This window comes from Microcebus murinus, chromosome 22, assembly GCF_040939455.1.
Source record: "Microcebus murinus isolate Inina chromosome 22, M.murinus_Inina_mat1.0, whole genome shotgun sequence".
Taxonomy (NCBI): Eukaryota; Metazoa; Chordata; class Mammalia; order Primates; family Cheirogaleidae; genus Microcebus; species Microcebus murinus.
Genome location: NC_134125.1, coordinates 19,052,582 through 19,077,431, shown reverse-complemented (window position 1 = coordinate 19,077,431; position 24,850 = coordinate 19,052,582). Strand labels below are relative to the sequence as shown.

General features: G+C 38.4%; 1 protein-coding gene across 2 annotated transcripts in view; it reads left to right on the top strand.

The window, feature by feature from the left end:
- Positions 1-4: 4 nt before the first annotated feature.
- PITPNB (phosphatidylinositol transfer protein beta) overlaps positions 5-24,850 on the top strand; it is a 63,617-nt gene continuing 38,771 nt past the window's right edge. For both annotated transcript variants that reach the window (XM_012763810.2, XM_012763811.2), the window contains exons 1-7: positions 5-115; positions 5,342-5,372; positions 8,198-8,343; positions 20,325-20,416; positions 21,065-21,072; positions 21,571-21,645; positions 23,263-23,346. In XM_012763810.2, the coding sequence (XP_012619264.1) occupies positions 96-115; positions 5,342-5,372; positions 8,198-8,343; positions 20,325-20,416; positions 21,065-21,072; positions 21,571-21,645; positions 23,263-23,346 (456 nt within the window). In that variant the 5' untranslated portion in view covers positions 5-95. The remainder of the gene's footprint in view (positions 116-5,341; positions 5,373-8,197; positions 8,344-20,324; positions 20,417-21,064; positions 21,073-21,570; positions 21,646-23,262; positions 23,347-24,850) is intronic.

The window sequence follows — 24,850 nt, the reverse complement described above, 5'->3', positions numbered from 1 at the left end:
GGGGCAGGGAGGCGGGGCCGCGCAGACGCCCTGAGAGGCGGTAGCGGCGGCGGCGGCGGTGGTAGCGGCGGCAGCTGTGAGGGGGTTCCGGGAAGATGGTGCTGATTAAGGAATTGTGAGTGGGTCTGTGGGCGCGAGCGAGGGTCCGCGACGGCGGTGGGGGGAGATTTGTTGATTGAGAAGTGGCAGGATATTCCTAAGGCGGGGGGAGCCCCGGGCCAGCTGCTGCTTTTGCGCGCCCCCTCCCCCCGGCACGCGCCCCCGGCCCACCCGAGGCGCCCCCGCTGGGCGCTGCCCGACCCTCCGGGCTTGGCCGTGGAAGCACGGCCGCCCTCTGCCCCCGGGCGCAGGCGGCTGGGTCCAGGCCCGAGCGCATGGCCGAGGAAGGCGCGGCCGCGAGTTTCCGCTGGGACCCGCCTTCTCAGCAATCCTCCACCTCCCGTCTGGGTCTGGGCCGGTAGGTGGGACGGAGCCGTGGTCTGAGGGTGTATCGCCAAGACACGTTGGGTCTGACAGTGATTTGTTGTCTGGGGTGGAGCTTCCCTGTAACCGGCGGGAGATGGGTTTGCCAGGTGAAGGCAGCCTTGGTGCCAGGACTCCAGGTGGGACGTTGGCGCCCTGAAGTTCATGCAGGAGTTCGGAGCCTAGGAAACCTGCACACTCTCCTCTGGGCTTCTCAGATGACTTCATGAGAGAGCCATCTCTGCTCTGAGTCTTAGTTTCCTTATGTTAAGATGGGGTGACACTTTGGGCCCCACCCACTTCACTGAGTTGAAGTGAGGAGTTCACACGTGTTCTGTCAAATAGAGGGGTTTCCAGGTGCATCAGACTGGTCAAGTGATTTTGTTGAAAAGTTACAGCTTTTTGCACCGACAAGGACTGTCTGGAAGTGAATGTTCAACTGTCATAGGTGGTTCGTGTCGTCAGCGCCCCTTGGGCAACTAGGGAGTTCGAGGATGGCCCATTCTTTGTTGTTTTTCACATTTCTTTTTCATTTTAAATTCTTAAAAGTGCTTTTTGCCTAATATAGCTATCTCCAGACACCTTATTTGTAGTGTTTCCAAACCTCCCTTGACAAGTCACTGATGTCATTTCTCTGCTTATACCTTCCAAAGACCCTCTGTATCGCCAAGAATAAAAATCAAAGTTTCTACAACAGTCTATAAAGCCTTACACTGTTTTCTTTTCTGCTGTGATCTCATTTCCTATTTTTTCCTCTCCCATTCCTGCCTAACAAGCTTCCTTGCTGTTCCTCCACTATTTTGGAATAAGCGCCCTTCAGCACCTTTCTGCTTGCTTTTGTTCCCCTTGCTTGAAGTGCTCTTCCCTTAGTTCACTGACTCACCTCCTTCCTGGTCTTTGCTGGAATGTCGTTTTCTCAGGGAATCCTCTGAAGACCTAATTGCCACTCCCACCAATTGGTGTTTTCTTTCCTTTATTGGTCTGCATAGCACTTATTGCCATCTAACATGGGACACTACTTATTTTTTTCTGTCCTTCTAGCTGTGTTCTCTTTCTGCATGTAAGTTCCATGAATTTGCCTGCTTTGCTCACCTCCATATCCCCAGATTTTGAACTAGTCCATGGGACATAGGAGGTAGTCAGTAAATATTTGTTAATAAATTGATGAAAAATTATAACTTTGATCAGTGACAGGAATTTTGAGAAGACATTTTTTGCCTTTTGTTTTGGAGTGAAATTTCGTGATGAAGCTTATTTATAGTACTGAACATTGGTTTTATATAAAAATTTGTTACATGTTTATATAATGTATTGTGCAAATGTTATCTCTCTGTTGTAGGTAAGTAGCAGACATTAAGACAAATGATGCAAATAGGATAGAAGGAAATTGACTTGGCTCAATTTACATAGCCAGTGAGTTTCAGAAGTGTTTTTAGATCTGAGATCTAGTCATTTTTCTTTAGTTAGTTCCTTACCTCCAAAAATGTGAAGTAACTGTTCAGTAGATCCCGTGGACAGTTATGCGAGTAGTATCAAACTAACTCATGGAAAGCAGTTTCCATTGGGAATTTGCACACTATGCTTTTTGCAAACATTTATTTTCATTATAAAAATGTAAGTGTACTGAGGTAATGAATATTAAAGTGTTGTGCCCAAAGTCTTTTTTTAAGGAGTTATAAATTAAATTTCTTTCTTTCTTTCTTTCTTTTTAATAAATTAAATGTCTTGATGTTCAATCCAACACATACATTTCCCCTAGGTTTTACTTCTCCCTTTAGACGTTTTGAAGGTAGAGGCTGTTTCTTATTTTAAGTGTTCCCAGTGTCTAGCACAGCATCTCATCTAGCTAGCACACTGTAAATCTTCAGTGTTCTTGAATGAAAATGACTCTTCTACTCTCAAGTCAACTTTCTAAAATTGTTTTGATCAAGCAATAAATAGGTCATTCCTGTGTGAAGATACTGGTAACTAAAATACTTTGGCAAATGTTTATTGTCCTATAAAATTCATCCATTTTTGATAAGGATTAAAAGGTTAGAAATGACTTCAGGGGTGGGCAGGTTCCTTTCAAGTTATTACTTAAACAATAGACAAATACCATTAGTTTTAAAGAACTACTTGCTGATTCTATTTGGAAACTTATTTTCAAAGATGCTTGAAAATTTTCAGATTGTACTAGAAGTTGAATAATGGAAAAACAAAACCAATAGGTTCCTTTTCGCTTTTACTTTTTGGTTAAGCAAATCTTGGAGAAGTTACCTGACTCGTCAGAATGTTAATCAGTCACTTTAATTTTGTGAAAGGAATTACTCTGAAAGTGTAGTTAAATAAAAATGGGGATCTTCCTGCTAAGTGAGTATTTGTTGAAATTACTCAACTGTGATTCTTTGGTTTTGTGAAACTTCAAGGAAGACTTTTAACTCTTCCCCTTCTATCCCTTCCCTCTACAGTCCATCATCTTGGTCAGGCCTTTGTTAATAACCTTTTCCCAGCCTTCCAAAAGGTGGCTTTGCCCCATTCTGCTTCTCAGTGCTTTTAAGCACCTGCAGATGACTTCCTCAGGTCAGCTTTAATTGCCATTTACCTCTTGGAACAACTTCCCAGGATTCCTTGTTGCCTAATGAATTTAATAATTTCTTACCATATTATTCTAGGCCCTGAAAATATACTCGCAATCTGTATCGTTCTAGCCTCCCCTCCCCCAGTTTGTTGTTTACTAAGACAGTGAGCAAGTTAGTGTGCTCCCTGAGGAGACAGCTAAGATGATTAGAGATTTTTAGGTATGGAAGGACTTACAAGAAGTTTATTCTTGATGGAGAATGGAAATTATTAACCATTGTGACTTTGAGAATGTTCATTGTTTTTGAATGACTATTATCAGAAAGACAAAGAGTGTTGAGTGACTCCCAGTAGTCTAGGAGGAGAGAATACAGGAGATGTGTTTTGGACATTTGGAGACTAAGGTGATGTGGGTGTTAAGGCATAAATGATTGACGAGAATAGGGAGAGAGGAGTGGGTAGAAAGTGTAGCTGGAATGAAAACTAGATATAATATTGTGAGTAATATTCTTTCATTTCATATTTATGTATAAGAAAGACTATTAAACAATGTCTAGATTGAAAAGATTGTCACTAATACAAACAATAAATGACTCTTACTATAAGAAAATAATAAAAAGAGAAATGGCAGCTGAAGAAAAATTGGAATGAGGAAAGCTATTAGGAATTTTCTATAAAATGACAGTTGTGTAAGATGAGGAGAGAAAAGTCTGAGAAGAACCATGTCTCCTCCATCCCCCCAAAAGTAAGTTGCTGTCTTGGAACCAGCTATTATTGTGAGACAGGGAAGGTCTTGGTTTTGAGAATTTATGGTGGAAGTAAGTTAAGAAATCTCCCAAAATGCAGTATTCTGACATAAAATACTAGACCATAATATTGTTTTGGGAATTCATATTTAGGACTGTATTGTAGATAAGATGCAGCTATAATGATAATCCTTTTGGTATGTCCAATAACAAACTCCCTTGGACAGGATCAGACACATCTACCTCATATTGAATCTGCCCTGGAAGGGATTATTATATTTATAAGGTTCAAGGTAGTCTCCATGGTAAAGTTTTTTCGTATTTTTTTTTGTTGAGACAGAATCTCGCTTTGTTGCCCAGGCTAGAGTGAGTACCATGGAGTCAGTGTAGCTCACAGCAACCTCAGACTCCTGGGCTCAAGCAATCCTCCTGCCTCAGCCTCCCGAGTAGCTGGGACTACAGGCATGCGCCTCCATGCCCGGCTAATTTTTTCTATATATTTTTAGTTGGCCAGTTGATTTCTTTCTATTTATAGTAGAGGCGGGGTCTCGCTCTTTCTCAGGCTGGTTTTGAACTCCTGACCTCCAGCAGTCTGCTCGCCTTGGCCTCCTCTGGTGCTAGGATTACAGGTGTGAGCCACTGCACCTGGCCAAGTTTTTTCATGTTAATTTTAAAGGGCCCCTTATTTTATCTTACTAAATTCGAGGATGATAATTGAGTAGTGGGGGAACAGTTTCTGGAAGCGTTCATTCATGATATTCAAGACGTATTCTAGGCCGGGCGGGGTGGCTCACGCCTGTAATCCTAGCACTCTGGGAGGCAGAGGCGGGCGGATTGCTCGAGGTCAGGAGTTTGAAACCAGCCTGAGCAAGAGCGAGACCCCGCCTCTACTATAAATAGAAAGAAATTAATTGACCAACTAATATATATAGAAAAAATTAGCCGGGCATGGTGGCGCATGCCTGTAGTCCCAGCTACTCGGGAGGCTGAGGCAGCAGGATCGCTTGAGCCCAGGAGTTTGAAGTTGCTGTGAGCTAGGCTGACGCCATGGCTGTGAGCTAGGCTGACGCCACTCTAGCCTGGGCAACAAAGCGAGACTCTGTCTCAAAAAAAAACAAAAAAAGACATGTATTCTGAGAAACGTATCATAAAAACAAAATGCACCGTATATAGATGGAGAATGAAACCACATTAAAAATTTCATGAGGGCGTCTTGACCAATCTACAAATAATACATTTTGTACCCTGCAGTTTTCAATGATGAGTTTTCTCATGTTTCTGTACTCTTCACAAGAATCTCTGCTATTGCACGTTGTGGTCCCAGCACAATGAGGACACTAAAAGCAAATGATCATTAGATCCAGGAACCATTGTTTTGGTTTCCTAGCTTAACCTGTATTTAGGGCTATAGACGTTGCAAAGACCCTCTTCCAAAAATGATATCCTTATACTTTTGGATTTAAGTGTCTTCTTATATGGTATAATTGAATTTAAGGTAAAAGCTCTTTACAGATCTGTTTTAAAGCTGACTAGTTCATATGTAATGTATATATTTTTTTCTTTTGTCTTTTTAGCCGTGTGGTTTTGCCATGTTCTGTTCAGGAGGTAAGTCTTTCTTCTTCTGCATCATTTTATTGGTATAGGTAGTTTATTTCACTAGGTTGATCTAAACTGGTATTTTCCTACTATCCATTTATACCTTTTCATTCCAGCTTATGTGACAAAATGAATTATGATGTGTTATGCATAATTAATTACAAATGGAATTCCTTGTTAACTGCCTTGTTTTGGAAGAGTCTAAAGAATGTTGCTTAACCTCTGGTCTAGTGCAGGAATTCTTTCTCCAACATCCCAGAGAAATGAAGCTCCAGCCTAAACTTAAGCACTTTAAAGTTAAGTAGCTTGCTCCTTAGAAAAGCAGCCTACTTTACTGTTGGACATTTTAAACGTTTGTCTTTACTTTAAACCAAAATCTGCTTTAGTGTAATGTTTGACTATATATCATCCCACTTGAGCAATGGGAAATAAGCATGATTTGTCTTGCATGTGGTAACCCTATAGGTTTTCTGATGGCAGCTCTCCCCTACCTCTTCTCAGTCCCTTTTGTTCCAACTTAAAAGGTCCCAAGGTTAAATATTCCCAGCACATTCATTTGGTCTAATATTAATTTACTAACAATATGACCTCTAGACTTCCTTACCAGTTGATGTCATTACTGCATATGTTGTAATTGTTGATCTGAACTGAAAACAGTATTCCGGAAATGGTCTGACCAGCACAAAACTGAGCACTTGTGTTCCACAGTCTGCGTGTAATGTAGACACATATCACCTATTTAACACTTGCATGTCCTGCAGTTGTGGTATAGCCAAGAATGAGGATATAAGCAGGAAAGTCTTCTGAGAAATCATGATATGTGTAGCAAAACTCATAAAACCCTATGAGCCCTGCTATAACTTGCACATAGTTCCCATTTGCTCAGTTATCTAGTTTTCCTAGAGCTAACGGTAGATTAGAAGCAGTGAATTGGAAGTGAGACAAAACAAACTGATAACCTAAGAAGTCACAGCTGACAGAAGACAGAAAAAAATGCAGGAACTAAAAAAGAGGAGCTGGCACTGTTTAGTGTAGACTTGAACACAGCTGTATATATCTCAGTAGTGCCTGAGGTTTCACTGTATCAAGCACACTCCAGACCTGCCAGGCACCCTTATTCTTTATTTGCACAATTGGTTGTTTGAACTTGAATGTGGAAATTGATATTTGTTTTGGTTAAATTTTTTCTTTTGGTTTCAGCTGGTTGAATCAGCTTGTTGAAATCTTTGAGTCTTGGTATTGTTACCCAAAATAATCTTAGCTTTTTGTTATACTTGAATTTAATAAACATGTCTTCTGTGTCAATTTGTTATTCTTAAAAAATGAGAATGAGAGAAAGCCTACTAGCATGCCACAAAATATCAGTCTGTTAATAACATTTTCTGGATACTATGTTGTTTCTTGTATATTTTTGTTACTGTGTGTTCTGACCAAAATGAAATTTACCTTTTGACTTAGAGACATTTTAATCCTGTTTTAGAATATGACAGTGTTGAAAAGTACATTTTAAAGATGATATTTAAGGACTGTGGCATGAGTAGACTAACCCAAGTGTTGTATCATGGAAAGCCAAAAGGAGAAATACAGTCCTCTCTGCAGTTTCTACAGAAATTTATTTTTGGAGCATTTAAGAAATAGTTTTGGTTTCATCTTCCCAAACCCTTCCAAATTGAGTAAGATTGTGTGTGGGTCTGGGTTTTTAAATATAATTAACCTGCAAGATAGCATCATGTCCCTATGAGCTTTTTAGGTATGAATATTTATTGAGCTAACAACTACCCCTATTTTTTGTCCCTCAAATAAAATGCTAGTTTTGAATTACAAGTTCTTAGAGATAGATTTTTATAGCTTTTCGTGTAAATATGCTTATAAAGAGGAAAAACACTTCTTCAGGCTATCTTCATTGGGAGGAAGAAATGTAGCCAAATTTGTAAAGTTTGGAAATAGTGCCATGATTGAGTCACTGGAACAAATTAGAACACAAGAACTTTTACAATATTTGTTGGATGTAGTGGCTTGACTGGCATAGTACAGTACTGTTGACTCACAGGTATTGATGCAGACCGCTGAGAATTCTGGTTCACTTTAAATGAAATAGAAACTGCTACCAGCAATTTCCTGCCTCTTATGATAATGCTTGTGTATTTATAAGACTTTAGAAACAATTTCTGTTTACTGAAGAACTTCACAATTAACAGTTCTGATCCTGGGCACCCGGTCACTGTTTCTGGTTGGCTAAGGTAGGGCCAAATTGGGCATGTAATACATAAGTCATGGGGAAAAAAGATCCCAGAGGTCTATAACAATTGGGACTGTCATGAGTGATTCTTTGGATTCTCAGGCTTTTGTTATTATACCATATGTCCCTCCTCTGTATCAAGATCAATATTCTGGTTGCTCAGCTTTAATTGGCAAAGTGACAGTTATATTCTTGCCATACTTTCCTTGGAATTTTGTGAAACTGAATGCGCTATAATAGATGTGAAAATGCTTTGGAAAGTACAAATGTGTATTGTTCAAAAGTTGAACCAAGTGGCAAGACATTTTCTTGATAAATGGATAGTATAAAACACTATAGTGTTTGTAACTGGCAATTTTTTTTTTTGAATAATGGAAATCCTATAAAATATAGAGTTTCATAAAAACTGTATGATCATCTGGTGTTTGACTTTCTAAACACATTAATTTCTAATTTGAGTTGTGTTTTCATATAGAACATATGTGCTGAATAGTGTGGATATGCTTTTCTATATCTTCTATATTAAGATTTTAGCATAGGAAATTTATGCAGTTACTGCCGGCTTACTAAAATTCTGTGCTCTTTGAAATTTCAGTATCAGGTTGGGCAGCTTTACTCTGTTGCAGAAGCTAGTAAAAATGAGACTGGCGGTGGTGAAGGAATTGAAGTCTTAAAGAATGAACCTTATGAGAAGGATGGAGAAAAGGGACAGTATACACACAAAATTTATCACCTAAAGAGGTAAGCGGAGTATTTACATTTGATGTTTAGTCGTTATGTTAAATAACGATGCTGTAACTACCCAGCTTACTTACGAAGCATGTAAACTATCCAAATTACTAGTGGACATGTTGAAGTACATTTTTTATTTCAGTGTGATAATACGTTACATTCTAGTTTTTTGAGAGAACTGATAACCCATTGGTTATTTTTAATTATAAAAGTAATATTTCTGCTTATAACAAAAATTCAAACAGAGAAGACTATAAAATAAAAACTTAGCCCCCAACCCTTGCCATGAAATATCTGTAATCACAGAGAGAAACACTAGAAATGATTTAGGGTTTATCCTTCCAGATCATTTTCTGTACATATTTAAATATTTTAAAACAAATAGATATATGATATGTATCATTTTTAGTTTCTACAACAAATGGGCTCATCCCGTGTGGTTGTACAGTTTGCTGAATTTTTCACAAAGCAATATGTCATAAACATCCTCCACGTTATTGTTTAATATCCGTGTGATTCTTTTTAAAGCTGAGTAAAATTTCTTAGTATGGACATTGCATAGTTTACTTAACCATTCCCTAAGTGATAAGTCCATTTAGGTACTGTAGGTATTTTCTAGTTTTTGTCTGTTAGAAATAATGTTTCTGTGAACATGGTTGTATGTACGTCTTTATGCCTTAGGTTACTATTTCTGTAGGAAAAATTTATAAAAGTAAGATTCCTGAGAGGACATGCACATTTTAAATATTGGTATTATTGCCAGTTGCCCTCTAAGAGTTTGATAGTGTATGTACATTCATCCATATTTTTCTATCTTTTAAATTTTTGCTAATTTCAGAAACAGAAAACTGTTGTCTCTTGTTTAAATTTGTATTTTCCCCCTTTGGAGATAGGGTCTTGCTGTGTTGCCTAGACTGGAGTGCAGTGGTGCGATTACAGCTCACTGCAACCTCGAATTCCTGGGCTCAAGTAATCCTCTTGCCTTAGCCTTCCAAGTAGCTAGGACTACTAGCTACTTAGGCACGCATCACTGTGCCCAGCTAATTTTTTAAAATTTTTTATTAAGATGGAGTTTCGCTATATTGCCCAGGCTAATTTTGAACTCCTGGCCTCAAGTGATCCTCTCACCTCCTTGGCCTCCCAGAGTGCTAGGATTACAGGTGTGAGCCACCACACCTGGCCTGTATTTCTTTATTAATGAGGTTGAATGTCTTTTCATGTTAATTGACCCTTTGAATTTCTTGTGTGACTTGACTGATCAAGTCCTTTGTTGATTGTTTTTTCTCATTGGTTTGTCAGAGTTCTTTTGTATATTCCCCTACATTTGGCAGTCTAGTTTCTATCTTTGGCATAAATATTTAAAAATAGAAAATGAATACCAATATTTATCTTAGGGCAAAAGACTGGTAATGGCTTTTTAAGAGTCCATTTTGTTAATAGTCTCCCCAGTTTATTAAAGGTAGGAGGGAATCTGTGCTTTTCTCCTGTCTCCGTTGTCTTCATATTGAAATGAATCATACTCAGGTTTTTAGAGCTCCTTAAAGTTGCAGATGAAAATTAGCTGGGCATGGTGGCACATACGTGTAGTCCCAGCTACTCAGGAGACTGAAGTAAGAGGACCACTTGAGCCCCAGAGTTGAAGGCTGCTGTGAGCTATGATCATGCCACTGCATTCCATCCTGGGTGTCAGAGTGAGACCTTGTCTCTAAAATAATAAAAAATTAAAGTTGCAAATGAGCTATAGTGAACAGTATTTTTTCATATTTCCTCAGTTTAACTCTACTGCTTGGATTTATAGTGACATGTAACCTACTGGTTATCGCTTTATAGAATATTAGATTTTATCCTTTTTTTCTAGAATATACCATTTCTTTGTTTCTGTTACAAGTTTGACTTGAGAAGTAATTCCAAGAGTCTTAGTTATATTTTCAATTAATTTGAAAACCCTGAGTTTCAAGCACCCTAAGTTTATCTGAAAAAGTTTGCATTGAGAGAGAATTTTGGCATTCTAGATCGTATAGTCTACAAAGTATTGAATTTATATATACTTGGCTTTATTTTTCTAGCATTTTTGCATTTCTCCATTGAATTCTAAAACATACAAGTTTTTGTTATAAACATAACTCTTCCTGGGTTCTAAAATAAACCACAAAGTGTGATCTATAAAATTTTGTGTTGGTCTATGATACCTTTTTAGCTCACTATTCCACATGTGAATTAATTAAATACATTTAAAATATCTTCCAGTTGAAAGCTAAGAGTTGAAATATTGAGGAAATTTTTTTTTTTAAGAGACAGGGTCTTGCTCTGTTGCCTAGGCTGGAGTGCAGTGGTCCAGTCAGGCTCATTGTAACCTCAAACTTCTGGGCTCAAGCAATTATCCTGCCATCAGCTTTGAGAGTAGATGGGACAACAGGTGTCACCATACATGGCTATGTTTTTATTTTTTGTGGAGACATTTTTATTTTTTGTAGAGACAGGGTTTTGCTATGTTGCCCTGGCTGGTCTGGAACTCCTAGCCTTAAGTGGTCCTCCCACCTTGGCCTTCCAAAGTGCTGGGTGTGAGCCACTACACCTGGCCTGAGAAAATGTTCAGTCTATTATTACATGGAAAAGATCAGTTGCTAAATAATATGTACATCTATAATATGTTACATGTTTTTTAAAAACTCAGAAGAAAGCCTAGAAAGAGGTTCATTAAAATGTCAAAACTGTCACCTTAATGGTGGGATTTGGGTGATTTTTAAAATTTTTTTACTTTTCCTTATTTTCATTTTTATGAGAAAGAAAAGGAATGTTAAATATTATTTTTGGAAGAGTTGATTTATGTAACACTCCAGCCATAAATAATCTCTTAAGTTGAAAAGGGCTGTATAAATATGGTTAGTGCAAGAGAGATTCTTATTCCAGAGAGCTTATTTGGGCACAAGGTTCAGAATTCCTCTCAGGCTTTTAGTGGATTAAATAAAGAAAAATGCTAGCTGTCTGGAGGCCAGCCTTCCAGCACACTAGGGTCTGGAACACTCTTTGTTCCTAGAAGGAGCTGAAATCATTTCAGAGTAGTAGCCTTTGGTTTTACCCCTTCATGCATTCCTTTACTTCTCATTGCAGTCCTGAGAAATAGATACATATTGTATATAACATAGTGTATATACATATACATATTGTATATAACAAGACACTAAGGCACATACTTACCCAAGGCCACACAGCTAATAAGTGGCAGAATGGTGACAGAGACCTGGATTCTCTGATTTGCAATCCCACACTCTTGCTTATGGTAGGCAGTCCCAGGTGCCTGCCAAGAAGCGCTCAGAACCCGATGAGCACAGGTCTCCATGAGAAGGGAGGGACAGAGGAGGTCTGATGGGATGATGAGGGCAATTTGGTGCTCTTAGAAAGCTGGCCTTGTCACACAAAGATGGCAACTGGACAAAAACACAGTATGTCAGGAAAGGGAAAAAGCAAAGGGTGTGGCAATAATGAGGCTCAGGCAGTGTGGTAAATAATAGCCACTCTGTTAGCAACGAGAAACAACCACAAACCTATCCATTGATAAGACAAAACAGGGACCAGTTGTTGCAAGAGACTGGAAGAAGGAATGGCTATGGGGCAAGGGCAATCAGATGTTTACAGTCAAATTTGTCAGTGTCACATTGAGGGCACATTTGCCACAGGACAACTATTAGGAAGGGCAAAGAATCATCAGAAGTAAGCGCTGAGGCCTCCACTGTGCTGTAGGAAAGACCTCCATCCCAGGGCAAGGCAGGTGGCGCAGCCCCATCAGACGTGAGTTTCCTCAAGAGCATCAGTTCAGCATGCTGGAGACTCATCCACAGTCTCTGGTTTTAGAGCTCTCTCCCTGTGGAAGTGAAATTTGCATCCACTAATAGGTTTCCTTTTACAGCACTTCATCAGTTAACCTAAGCTGTGTGCATTGTCACTGTGTAACATCAGTAGAATTGCAAACTTGGCTGAGGCCACCAAGGCCTTATTTTACAGTTGAGATACTTGAAATTCTGAGGTCAGCTTTACCCAGTGTAACCAGTCTGTGGATTCCCTAGCCAGTGTGCTTTCCCATTTAAGCAACATACCTCTTGATAAGATGTTTACACTTGGTATTAACAAAATCCAAAAGTTAATGACTCATTGCAAGGGACATTTCAAATATCTGGTTTCCATGAACCTCAGGTAATAAATTTTCTTGTGGGATAATGAGATTCTCTCAGTATTTTATTTGATAACTTATAGTGAGCAGTCACCCCTGGTAATTCTAAACAGAGGATCTAGTATTTATGTATTCTTATTGTGTGATGGTCACTGAGTTACTGTAAGTGCTCTAGGTGGGAGCTTTTTCATTCCCCACGGGAACCTAAACTCTGAAGAAACTGAGGCCCAGAAAAGTTTAAGTAACTTGCTCCATGTCTCACTGCTTCTGTGTGGTAGCAGAAATGGGACTTGGATCCAGGCAGGCATTGTGACTCCAGAACCGGTCCTTTTAACCACTTTGCTCTACCGCTGAGCTCTGTGGGAGAGTTAAAATGTTTTCCATTTCCTGACATTAACTCCATGGAAGTTTACAGAGAAATTCTTCCAAAACCTCAAGTTTCACCATATCTCATTTTTCATAAGTCTTTAAAGTCTAAAGTCTTCCTCTAAAATAAAGTTAAACTTAACAAGGTACTTAAGATTATCCATAGATCCGCAATTGTTATTTTTCCATCTGGAATAAAAACCCTTGGCTCTCATCAAGCCAGTCTCTTTGTTGTCCTCCTCAAGTAATCTGTGCAGCCCCTACCTCCACCCCCAAGCCTTTGTTCAGTCCCTTACGTTGTTTTCTTCTTCTGATGTGAGGCCTCTCATAACCGGCTTGGTTTTCTGAGTGCAAGACCTTCCCTGTGCAGAGGCATTCCTTGGCTACTTTTATTCATATTGGTCCCTTTTCCCTAAACTTGTTACTTCTTGTGACTTCTCATTTTGACACCTAGTCATATATTTCCGTATATGTACCTAATTTGTCTTGTACCCCATTTTTCACTAAAATCAGTATGTTTCCTTATTTAATATGCACTTAGTAGTGGACACTGGTAAAAGAGAAAGGAATTAATACTAGGCAAAGAATTTTGAAGTAGGACAAGGAAATGTGTTATAACTTTTGAGATGGTATTTCAGAGAATAACTTGGATCTCCTGTGACCTCACTGACCACTCCTTTTTGTTTGCTCTCCCATTTTGGGGAAAGTCAGCTTTACAGTCTTTTTTATTCTGCATAATCATTATGCAACTTCATTATCTTCAGTCAGTCCTGGATGTTGGGGAATTTGAAAAGCTTTGCCAGTTCCAGAATTGCCTTGTTTCACAAAGGTTAAAAGAGCAGAGGTTTTATTGAAAAAAAAATCATTATTTTAAAATTTCATATGGGCGGGGTGTGGTGGCCCACACCTGTAATCCTAGCACTCTGGGAGGCCAAGGCAGGAGGATTGCTCAAGGTCAGGAGTTCGAAACCAGCCTGAGCAAGAGTGAGACCCTGCCTCTACTAAAAATGGGAAGAAATTAATTGGCCAACTAAAAATATATAGAAAAAATTAGCCTGTAGTCCCAGCTACTTGGGAGGCTGAGGCAGGAGGGTTGCTTGATGCCCGGAGTTTGAGGTTGCTGTGAGCTAGGCTGACGCCACGGCACTCTAGCCCGGGCAACAGGGTAAGACTCTCTCTCAAAAAAAAAGAAAAAAAAAATTTCATGTGGTTCAAGGTAAGAATTTTTTTGTAAGCAAAAGAAGACATTTGCCAGGAACCTAAATTATGTTTAAAAATGAAAAGTTTAAAATCACTGAAAATTTAAAGATTGGTTATATATGATGCTTCACAGTCAGAGAGCATCTTGTATAAGTAAGAAATTAATAAATGTCAGCCAAATACAGTGATTCTTGAGTTGAGAATTAGCCATCATAGACATAACACATTGTTTTTTCTTTGTATGTAGTTCAATCTTAAATTTTACACAGTTCAAAGTTTTTCCTAAGGCAAGAATGATCCTATTTCTGAAAAATACCAGAAGTATTTTCTGAAAAGCATTGTTTCTTTTTTATGGTATATCTCATCTTTCATTACTATTCCCCTTTTTTGCGTGTAAAATACTTACTTTCTCTCTTTGTTTTTTATAATTCTCTAATACTCTAGAGTCTCCTTTCTCCCAGAAGTTAGCCTGTTTGTGTCTGGTTATTTTGTTTCCTTCCCACAAAGTAGGATTTTAAATCATTTTTGTAATTTTTCCCCCTTATGTCTCTGTATCCTTTTGTCTTCCCTACGTCTCTGTTGGTACTGTAAATCTTAAGGTAACTATCACCTCTCTCAAACTTCTCCACTTGCCTCCAGATGAATATCCTGCCATCCATTTCTTTTCTTCTCCTTTCTGTGGCTTTAAAAAAGATTGGGATGCAGTTTATATGCCATGACATTCATCCTTTTATTAAAGTGTACACTTTTGTAGTTTTTTTTATATTCACAGAGTTGTGCAACTTTCATTGTTATCTAATTTCAGAACATTTTCAACACCACCCTAAAAAACCCTGTTCCCATTAGCAGTCACTGCCCCTAACTCCTGACAACCACTGATTTGCTTTCTGTCTCTGTAGCTGTGCCTATTGTTGGCTTTTTGTATAAATGGAGCCATATACTATGTGGCCTTTTGTGATTGGCTGCTTTCACTTAGCACAATCAGTATTTTGCGTTTGATTGCTGAATAATATTCCATTATATGGAAATGCCACATTTTGTTTACTCATTTCATCAGTTGTTGGACATCTGGGTTGTTTCTACCTTTTTTTTGTTATTAATAATGAGATATCAGAATATTGAACAGAATAATGATCAGAATATCAGAATAATGAACATTTGTGTATAATTTTTTGTACAAACCTGTTTTCAGTTTTCTTGTGGAGATACATTCCTGTAAATAGAATTGGCTGGGGTCTTATGATAACTTTATATGTAATTCTTTGAGGAACTGTCAGACTGTTTTCCAAAGCAGCTGTACCACTTTACAATCCCACCAGTGGTGTGTGAGTGTTCCAGTTTCTCTACTTCCTCACTAACACTATGATCTGTCTTTTTGATTATAGCCATCCTAGTGTGTGTTTTGATTTGCATTTTGATTTTGATTTGCATTGTGGTTTTGATTTGCATTTTTCCTGATGATTAATGATGTTAGCATTTTTTTTCTTGTGCTTTTAGGTCATTTGTATATCTCCTTTGGAAAAATCTATGCTCAAATCTTTGATGACTTTTTAATTGAGTTTTCTTTATTGTTGAGTTGTAAGAGTTTTTTTTTTTTTAATATATTCTGGATATTAGATCTTTATCAAATATGCAATTTGCAGATTTTTTTTCTCCCATTCTGTGAATTATTTTTTCACTTGATAGTGTCTTTTAAAGCGTAAACAGTTTATAATTTTGATCGAGTCCAATTTACATTTTTCTTCTTTTTTGTTTATGTTTTTGGTGGCCTAGCTAAGAAACCATTGCCCAGTCCAGGATCACAAAGATTTATAACACTGTTTTCTTCTAGGAATTATATAAGAATTTTAGTTCTTACCTAATTTGAGTTAATTTTTGTCACCATCCATTCTTGCCCACTCAAATTAATTTTCTACACAAAGCCAGAATAATCTTAAAACTCAAATCAGGGTGTGTCATTTCCTTCTTAAAGCCTTCATTGGCTTTCCATCATACAAAGAATAAAATCTAAACTTTGGCCTGTAAGTAGGACCCATGTATCTGTCTGCCCCTCTCCACCTTGCCAGCCTTACTGGCTCCTCTCCTTTGATCACTACCGTCTAGCCATGCTGGAGACCTTAGTGTGGTTCAGATAGGCCAAGCCTTTTGCTATCGAGGACCTGTGGACTTGCTGTTCCCTGTGCCTGCTTTGCTGTTCCCTGCCTCTGTACCCTCGGATTGCCATTGTAATGTCACTTCCTTAGAGAGGCCTTCCCAACCACCCTTGCCCCACTTACTCACTTTCCCAGTGTTCTTTAATTTCACTTCACTACAGGAGGTTCTCTTTGTGCTTTTGTTTACCAGTCTATTTTCTGCTTTTCTCCTTGGAAGTTAAGTTCTGGGTAGGAATTGTCCATTTGTGTTCACCATATTTACATAGCCTCTGGCACAATGGACATTCAGTAAATAACTTAGAGTGAATGAATGGAATGAATGAATGAGGTGCCCAATGTATTCCTCCCCCACCCCCCAACTCAGCCTTTCCTGACTTCAGGAAGAACTGGAAAGAGAAGGCCTCCCAGTGTTTGTAAAGTATATTTCAGTTGAGTATAAAATTAAAGAATTATTAGTTTATTTATGGTAAATTAATCTGGTCTTCAGATTTTTCCCTATGTTTTTCTACATTTTGATATTCATCTGCAGAAGGAAGAAGGGTGGAAAAGTAGTTTTGCTCGTGTTGTTTATGGGAGAACATTAAAATTTCAAGTGGATAGTGTAGTTTGAAATGATTTGTAGTGGTGTTATTTATCTCAGGAATAGGATTTAAAAAAAGGAATGTCTTAGATCAGATGTTCAGTATACATTATGGTCATTTATTTAGAATTTTTTAAACCATGTAAGGCCTTTGTTTTTCTATACTACTATGACAGAGTTGCCTTGCCTGGAAACAAATAGGCTCACAACTATTGTTATATTAAAGTGAGATCTTAATATTATCTCCTCTCAACACAATGGAATAAAAACCTTCTGTTGAATTTTACCCCGAAGTTAAATATTCTTAAAGCGTATTCAGAGTGCGAGAAGGGCTATCTATATATTCTTAAAGAACCTTCAGCTTTTGAGCTGGGGGTAACTCACTTGTAAACAGCTGAAATCTGGACACATTTACCTGTTTACCTTGAAGTAAGTAGGCACCATTATGAATGTTGGCTTATCACGAGAGAACACCACTTCTTGAATAGTTTGGGAGAACTAGAGGAGGACTATCCTTTTAGTGTTTGTTTTTGAAGGCCTAGCTCCATGCTCTGTTTTGTTACTTTGGTTAATATTAAAATTGTGCCTTTACAGAGTCTTTCCAAGCTTCCAAAACAGGAAATTCCTGTATTTTACTAAAGTGACAACTAAGGTGGAAAAATGATGTATATGCTTTCAATTAAATATAAGTGACACACTTAAACTGCCTTGTTAGGAATATATTAAAATTACCATTAATGAAAATTCCTTTTTTAAAGTAGAATAGAAATTTAATTTTACTTACTCCATTTATGCATTTTCCCCAAGTTTAGTCACTCACTTAGATTCATTTGAAATGTATTTATTAATGTTCTCATGTTAAATATTTTTTAAAACCCGGTAAATATGAAACACAACTAGCTCAAAGTTTGGACTTTATTAACTATTCAAGCCTGTAATGAATTATTGGAGTTCCATGGTGGAAAAAATATCCTGGAAACAGATAGTAAACATATGGGTCTGGGTGCAGTGGCTCACGCTTGTACTTCTAGCACTTAGGGAGGCTGAGCCAGGAGGATCGCTGAGCTGAGGAGTTTGAGACCAGTGTAGGCAACATAGCCAGACTCCATCTGTACAAAAAAAAAGAAGAAAAATCAGCTGGGCATGGTAGTACACACCTGTAGTCCCCAGCTACTCAGGAGGCCTAGGCAGGGGATCCCTTAAGCTCAGTAGTGCACACCTGTAGTCCCCAGCTCCTCAGAAGCTACTCAGGAGGATCCCTTGAGCTTAGGAGGTTTCGTGGAGCTATGATTGCACCGCAGCACTTGAGCCTGGGCAGCAGAGCGAGATGCTATCTCTTAAAAAGATAAATTTACCCATATGTATTTTGTATTAGACTTCACCCACTTTTAAATGGATTTTGGTTCTAGTTCTTAAACAACATGAGAAAGTTTTTGGACTAGTAGATATTCTTTGACTTCTATTATTTTCAGTTATCCTGGCTTCATATTTCTGAAGTTTGTATGAATTGTCCCACCATTTGAAAAGAATAAATTATCAAAGAATTAGGCCTCTTTCATTATTATTTTTTAAGGATGTGAAGGCACATGTAAATCTCTTTATGTCCTTGGACTCTCACTTGTATTGCCACATGTTCTGGAATACTTTAGCTTTTCTTTTCCACTGATTTATCAGGATAGTGGAACCCGCAAACTTTGTACCCATTCTTACAGTTGGCCTAGTGACTGAAAGGGGATGAATGAAAGGGTCGTCTACATTACATCTTCTATTGCTGTGTAGTTCTCCAACTGGAATGGGGTTCCTTACTATCCACTTTGTTTAGCTTACAAAATTCAACATAGGAATAGCTTTGGCCATCTGCTCAATCTTATTATAGTGTCAGAAGTCCTTTTTGGCTCCCAGGTTTCCTTAGTTCTTTTTTTTTTTTTTTTTTTTTTTTTTTTTTTTTTTGAGACAGAGTTTCACTTTGTTGCCCAGGCTAGAGTGAGTGCCCCGTGGCGTCAGCCTGGCTCACAGCAACCTCAATCTCCGGGGCTCAGCGATCCTACTGCCTCAGCCTCCCGAGTAGCCAGGACTACAGGCATGCGCCACCATGCCCGGCTAATTTTTTGTATGTATATTTTTAGTTGGTCAATTAATTTATTTCTATTTTTGGTAGAGACGGGGTCTCGCTCAGGCTGGTTTCGAACTCCTGACCTTGAGCAATCTGCCCGCCTCAGCCTCCCAAAGTGCTAGGATTACAGGCGTGAGCCACCACGCCCGGCTCTCCTTAGTTCTTTTAATTGAAGCAATTAAGTTGGTGCTTGAAAGTTTTCAGAGAAGCAGCTATGTTATGAAAAAATATTTATATAGGGCTTGAAGTTTGAGGACATAGTTTTGACATACAGTTATTTACCCATTTAAATGCTGGTTACATGAAATGATGAAATAATGCTTACTTCACAGATTTATTGGAAGATTTCAGTGAAGAAAGGCATGTGAAAGTAACCAGCTCTGTATCAGCTTATAATTATAAAGCAGTGACTACCATTTTTTGAGCTCCCATTATACTGGGCAATGTGCTAACACATTACAGATACTATCTGATTTAATCCTCTCAAATAACCCTGCAGAGTAGGTAATGTGAACTCCATTCAGCACATAGGAAGCTTGGAGAAGCAAAGTACTATGCCCAAGGACACACAGCTAAGTGGCAATGTGGGGATTTAAATCCAGTCTGTGTGAAAAGAGTGTGCACATAAAACTGTTCTCTTTAGAGTAGGGTCCACTCAGTAGAAATGATCATTCATTTGCATTTCTTTGAAGACTGGCAAGACTGATTTTTCTGTTTGTTTGTTTGTTTGTTTGTTTGTTTGTTTGTTTGTTAAGGAGTAGGATTTTCTAATTGTAATAGGTCTGTGGATGTCCTTTACCCATTTATATGTTGTGATTGTCCTTGATTATCTTATGAATTTGCACAAACATCATAGAATCACATATTTAATCCTTCTCTTTCTCTGACCATATGTGAGGCAGTGAGTGACAGCCACACCTACAAAATTTTGTACTTGGATAAGCTTTACTTATTTTCTACATGGATCATTCACATTGTCATTTTTCTTTGGGTCTTTTAGGTCTTATTCAGAGATACCCCTTATTCTGGGGCCTTTGCATTTAAAAAAAACAGTGTAATGCCGTCTAACTATAGTAGAGAAGTTCTGTGTTGTATAAATAAGCAGATTAAGTAGTTTCAGTTAATGCTTAGATGTCCCATCATGGGAGTAGATCTAAAGCCCCTAAGAAAGAATTGCTTCTATTAAAAAAAAACAAAAACCTTATACAATTAAACGTTCTTAACCATTTTGTTATTTTTACATAAATTTTCCACTTGATTATTTGGGGATTGACATGAACTGTTGATAAGAGTCATCAGATTTAGAATGTGGTCACCTTCAATTACAGTACTCTTTGAAGCGGTTTGATAGCTACAAAGAAAGAATTGATAGTGCTGTTGAAAACATATCTAGTATCTCTCTCCTCACAGCAAAGTTCCTGCATTCGTGAGGATGATTGCTCCTGAGGGCTCGTTGGTGTTTCATGAGAAAGCCTGGAATGCATACCCCTACTGTAGAACAAGTAAGCCTGGTCTCAGCAGCCATTTCACCTTCCACCTTGAGGATGAGGAGAGGGACTCCCAGTGCCCACACCTTTGAAAAGGGTTACACTGAGCAAGGCCTGTAGGTTCTCTGATAGTCACTGCCTGAGCGATAGCAGAGGAGAAGCTGCATTGGGCTCCTCCCCTACACCTTTGTGAAGGGCATAATAAGTCCATTCTCAGATGACAGCCACATTGAGGTCCTTGCTGACTATATTGGCTCCAGGGATGAGCATATGAAAGGGATAACAAAATCTTAAAGATGATCCACACTCAGAAGTGTCTTTTGGTGTACTTTTATTGCCACATAATAGAGGAGGAATATACAGACTTCTGAAACAGCTTCTTGTCGTTTCCTAAATTAACCTATAATATTTTCCTTTTGTGACATTCTTTTTAGTAGTAGTTTAAAATTAGATTATTTTTCATATTATTTGTACTTCATAATCTCAAGTATCCTACAGTGTCACTTGTATAGAAACTGTTTTGCAGATGTAAGCTACTAAATGTTCTGTGTTTTCAGGTAGTTTAGTCTTTGTGATGTTATATATTGGGATAGATTGTTTCAACTCTAATTAATATTCTGAAATTTTTCCCCTTTTATTGCCTGCCTCTCCATTATGCCTCAGTTGTAACGGTGAGTAAAATTATTTTTAGTCACATTACTCTTTAAACTTCGTTTTACATAATAATTACTTTTAACCATTCTTTGCTTTTTTATTAAAACTGCCCATCACTGCATGGCTCCCCTCTCTTTGTTCCCGCCCACACTTTACCACATGTTCCAGTGTTAATGGGCTCTTTCTCCACCCTGTCTCAAAATCTCCCTATTGACTTTATTTTGCTTTTGCTACTTCCTTCGAATGCCAGGTTGGCTCTGCAAACCTCACGGCTTCTTTGTTAGTCCTGTATACTGTATGGCAAGTAGGATTGTTTAAATTATTTAAAAGCATGCAACATTTGGTTTTTCTGACAAGTCTGTAAAAATCGGTAGCTAATGATTGTGTGTCACCTGAGGATCAGTCTCCTTGTAGAGTCAAAGCATGGATGCTTCTACTGGGTAAGGCTCCCTCAGACCTGAGCTCCAAAGCACCGGTGAAAGATCACTGTCATTTTCCTGTTGTGTTTTCTGCAGAATGAATATATGAAAGATGATTTCTTCATTAAAATTGAAACATGGCATAAACCAGACTTGGGAACACTAGAAAATGTAAGTTTCAACTCTGCACTTTTAGTGCAGAAGCTCCTGGAAATGGAAATACTGTATGTAGTTCACTTTATCACCAAAGTAATGTCACCTGTGTTGGACTAGCACCTGCCAAACCAAGCAAGCTGTGTGCAATTGAGGTGAGGCAAGCAAGCAACCAGAAAGCAAACAGGCTTTCCCTTCAGCCCCCTTGCCTTGACTCTTGAGTGGACTTTGGGGGGTTGCTGTTTTCATAGCAACTGTTTTATCTCTGGTCAGGAGAGCATGGGTAAACAAAATTCACAGTTGATCCCCAACTCAATTTTAGCTATTAGTTTTGCTAATTAGATTGCTTTCATATCAGAATATTCACCAGAGCTGCTCTACATAGCAGAATTGATTGCTTTAGTTGTCACCTCTACTCCATTTGCTGGGATATGAGTTGACATTAGAGAAATGGCCAGAAGGCAGGAAGGAGAAGGTTCTTTTAATAATTTACAAAAATGTTATCAAGCTCCTGGCTTACATAATTATAAGTCAGTGCACATTTATCTCCAAGTTTCAGGAATATCAGAACTCAAATGTAATCATTAACTTTTGGTAAGGTTTGCCACAGAACTTGGGAGGGCATCTGGTATAGTTTGATGCACTTTGCTCCGTGGTCCTCAGAAGTGTCACTGCTGGACCAGCTGCAGCAATACATTATCTGTGGACTTGTTAGAAATGTCAGCAATGTTCAGGTCCCACCCAGGAGCTACTGAATCAGAATCTCAGGGGCTGGGCCCAGCAGTCTGTTTTCTGATGCACTGTCCAGTTGAGAACTACTGTTCCAACCTTGTGATACACTGTTAGAGGAGAGTAAGTTAATGGTTGTGGTAAACTCCATTCCTGCTATGTTCTGTTATGTTACTGATGCTAATTACTAGAACTTTTGAATTGGTAGTATTTGACTTTTCTTTCAAATGATCATTTGACATTTCATGTAGTTCTTCATAGAAAGTCTCTAAAATTTGGGTCTAAATGAGATAATTTGGTATGTTTTAATCTGTGTATGATCTGCCATTTTCAGCTGTCAAGTGGGCATGTCTTTGGCAGTTTTTAAACAATTCTTAATTGGTTCATAGATGGAGTTTCAAAACTAAATGGATAGCATGAAGTTTAGAGGAGCTGATACCATATCTAAACTGAATAGCTTTAGGATAATCGAATTCAGGAGAGATTTTTAGACCACAGAATGAAGCATTTTGAAATCTAGTTATAATGTCACCTTAGGTTTGTATAGGATTTACAGGTTACGAGGATTTTGTTGGTTACCATTTGGGTTAAACATAGGTCACATAGATTTTGTTATAGAAATCATCTCCAAGGACTGCCAGAAAATAATATCGGCAAATTTTTGTTCATTTGGCAGCATCCTCAAACTCTCTCCCCCTTACTATTTGGGGTTATAAGGGTAACAAAAGATTTCTAGATCTCTAAAGATTTCAGACAGCTAATTTAATGAAGTAATAATTTGGATATTTTAATTGCTCGTGATGTACCCTGAGAAACTCAAGATAAAGATTTTATATGTAAGTTAATAGTTTTACCTAACTAGAATAATCTAGTTTGTTTTGCTTCATTTTTCTTTGTCATTTATAGGTACATGGTTTAGATCCAAACACGTGGAAAACTGTTGAAATTGTCCACATAGATATCGCAGATCGAAGTCAAGTTGAACCAGCAGTAAGTATTATTTGATGACCTTTTAATTTATTCCCCTTTACATCTAAAAATGATTTTCTTTCTTTCTTGTGTGGCCTATATTTATACACTGAAATGAGCCTGGAGTTTAGAAGGGTGTGTGCAGCAAAGACCAGAGAGACAGAGAAAAGGTGATTTGTTTTCTGTGTGGATTTTGCCTTTGTACAGGTGATCCCTTTAAGAGATCCCAGTGTACCTGGGATGCATAGGTGTGTGTTTTCTTTTGGGGGGGAGGGAACAGATACAGAAACCCGCATTGTTTACAGAAGATTTCTCCCTTAACCTTCTTTAAATAGTAGGGACCCCTATACTTCTCAAGTGTGATTAAGAAAGTAAAAATTAAAATTACATATAAATTTTCAATGACTTAGGGCTAAAGTTGTCATTTGTGGAAAATGGCTGGTGTAGAGTATTTTAATTTAACAGTTGTTTAGCTTTCTATTTTGATTCTTACTAGATACAAATATTTGTTTGACTTAGTAAAGAAATTTTTTTCTATGAGTAATGATGCTTATACCTTATGCTAAATTAAGACCATTATCTTGCCAAAGTTTGTGAATATTAAATCGATTCTTATTTTGTAGTACCCTGGGTGCTGCTTTGGTTTTACAGGGCACATTTGTGGACTTGTTACATGTTAATACAACCATGTTGGTCCTCTTCCTGCTCATCTAGAAAGCTAAAGCTTTGTAATACAAGTGGCACCCCTTGTTTTATCAGGGCCAGGCACAGTGTGTTCCATCAGTGTCCCCTTCCATTTCTATTTTTGGTGCTTATTCTTTGAACTTGAGCAAAGCTAAACAGAAATAACGCAAAACACTAAATGTCTGGTTTTGCTGCTGAAATTTAAAGGTAAACCTGAAACAAAGGTCCCTGACCTTTTCTCAGAAATCACTAGGGTTGGGACTGCTAGCAGTGGCCCTCTGCCAGGATGGGCTACTCTGCCAGGGCTCCCTTCCTACTTAGAAGTGCAAGCACTGAGAAGGGACCCTTGTTCTAGAAGTTAAATTTTGGTTATGCTGTGATTTGAAGTTGTTTCAATTTCAGGAATATTTCCACACTGGAAATTATAGATGGAGTTTTTTTAATCCCCCAAAGTGAAATATGTCAGTTATGCCCTTTTATTTCTCTTGGTATCGTTTACAGCCATGATGATGTACTATATGTAAAAGAACGATGATGGGAAGAAAAGTAATTGGGAGTAATGCGTGAGTCAGTTAATGGCTAGGTCAGGATAGTTGCACATCTGGAACCACAGATCACAAGACGGCATGGAGCAGCAGCGTGCCACACCAGGATTGGGTGCCCCGGGGAAGGCATTCAGATTATGTTGTTGGTGTTTGCAACTCCCCTGCTGGCCAAACAAAATGGTTTCACTGACCCAGTCTTGTGGTTCGTAGGCTTGTAGTCCTCAGTGTTCACCAGCAAAGTACAAGCTACTCTTGATTTTGCTGGAGCATAAAAATAGTTCTTTGTTCCTGTCCTC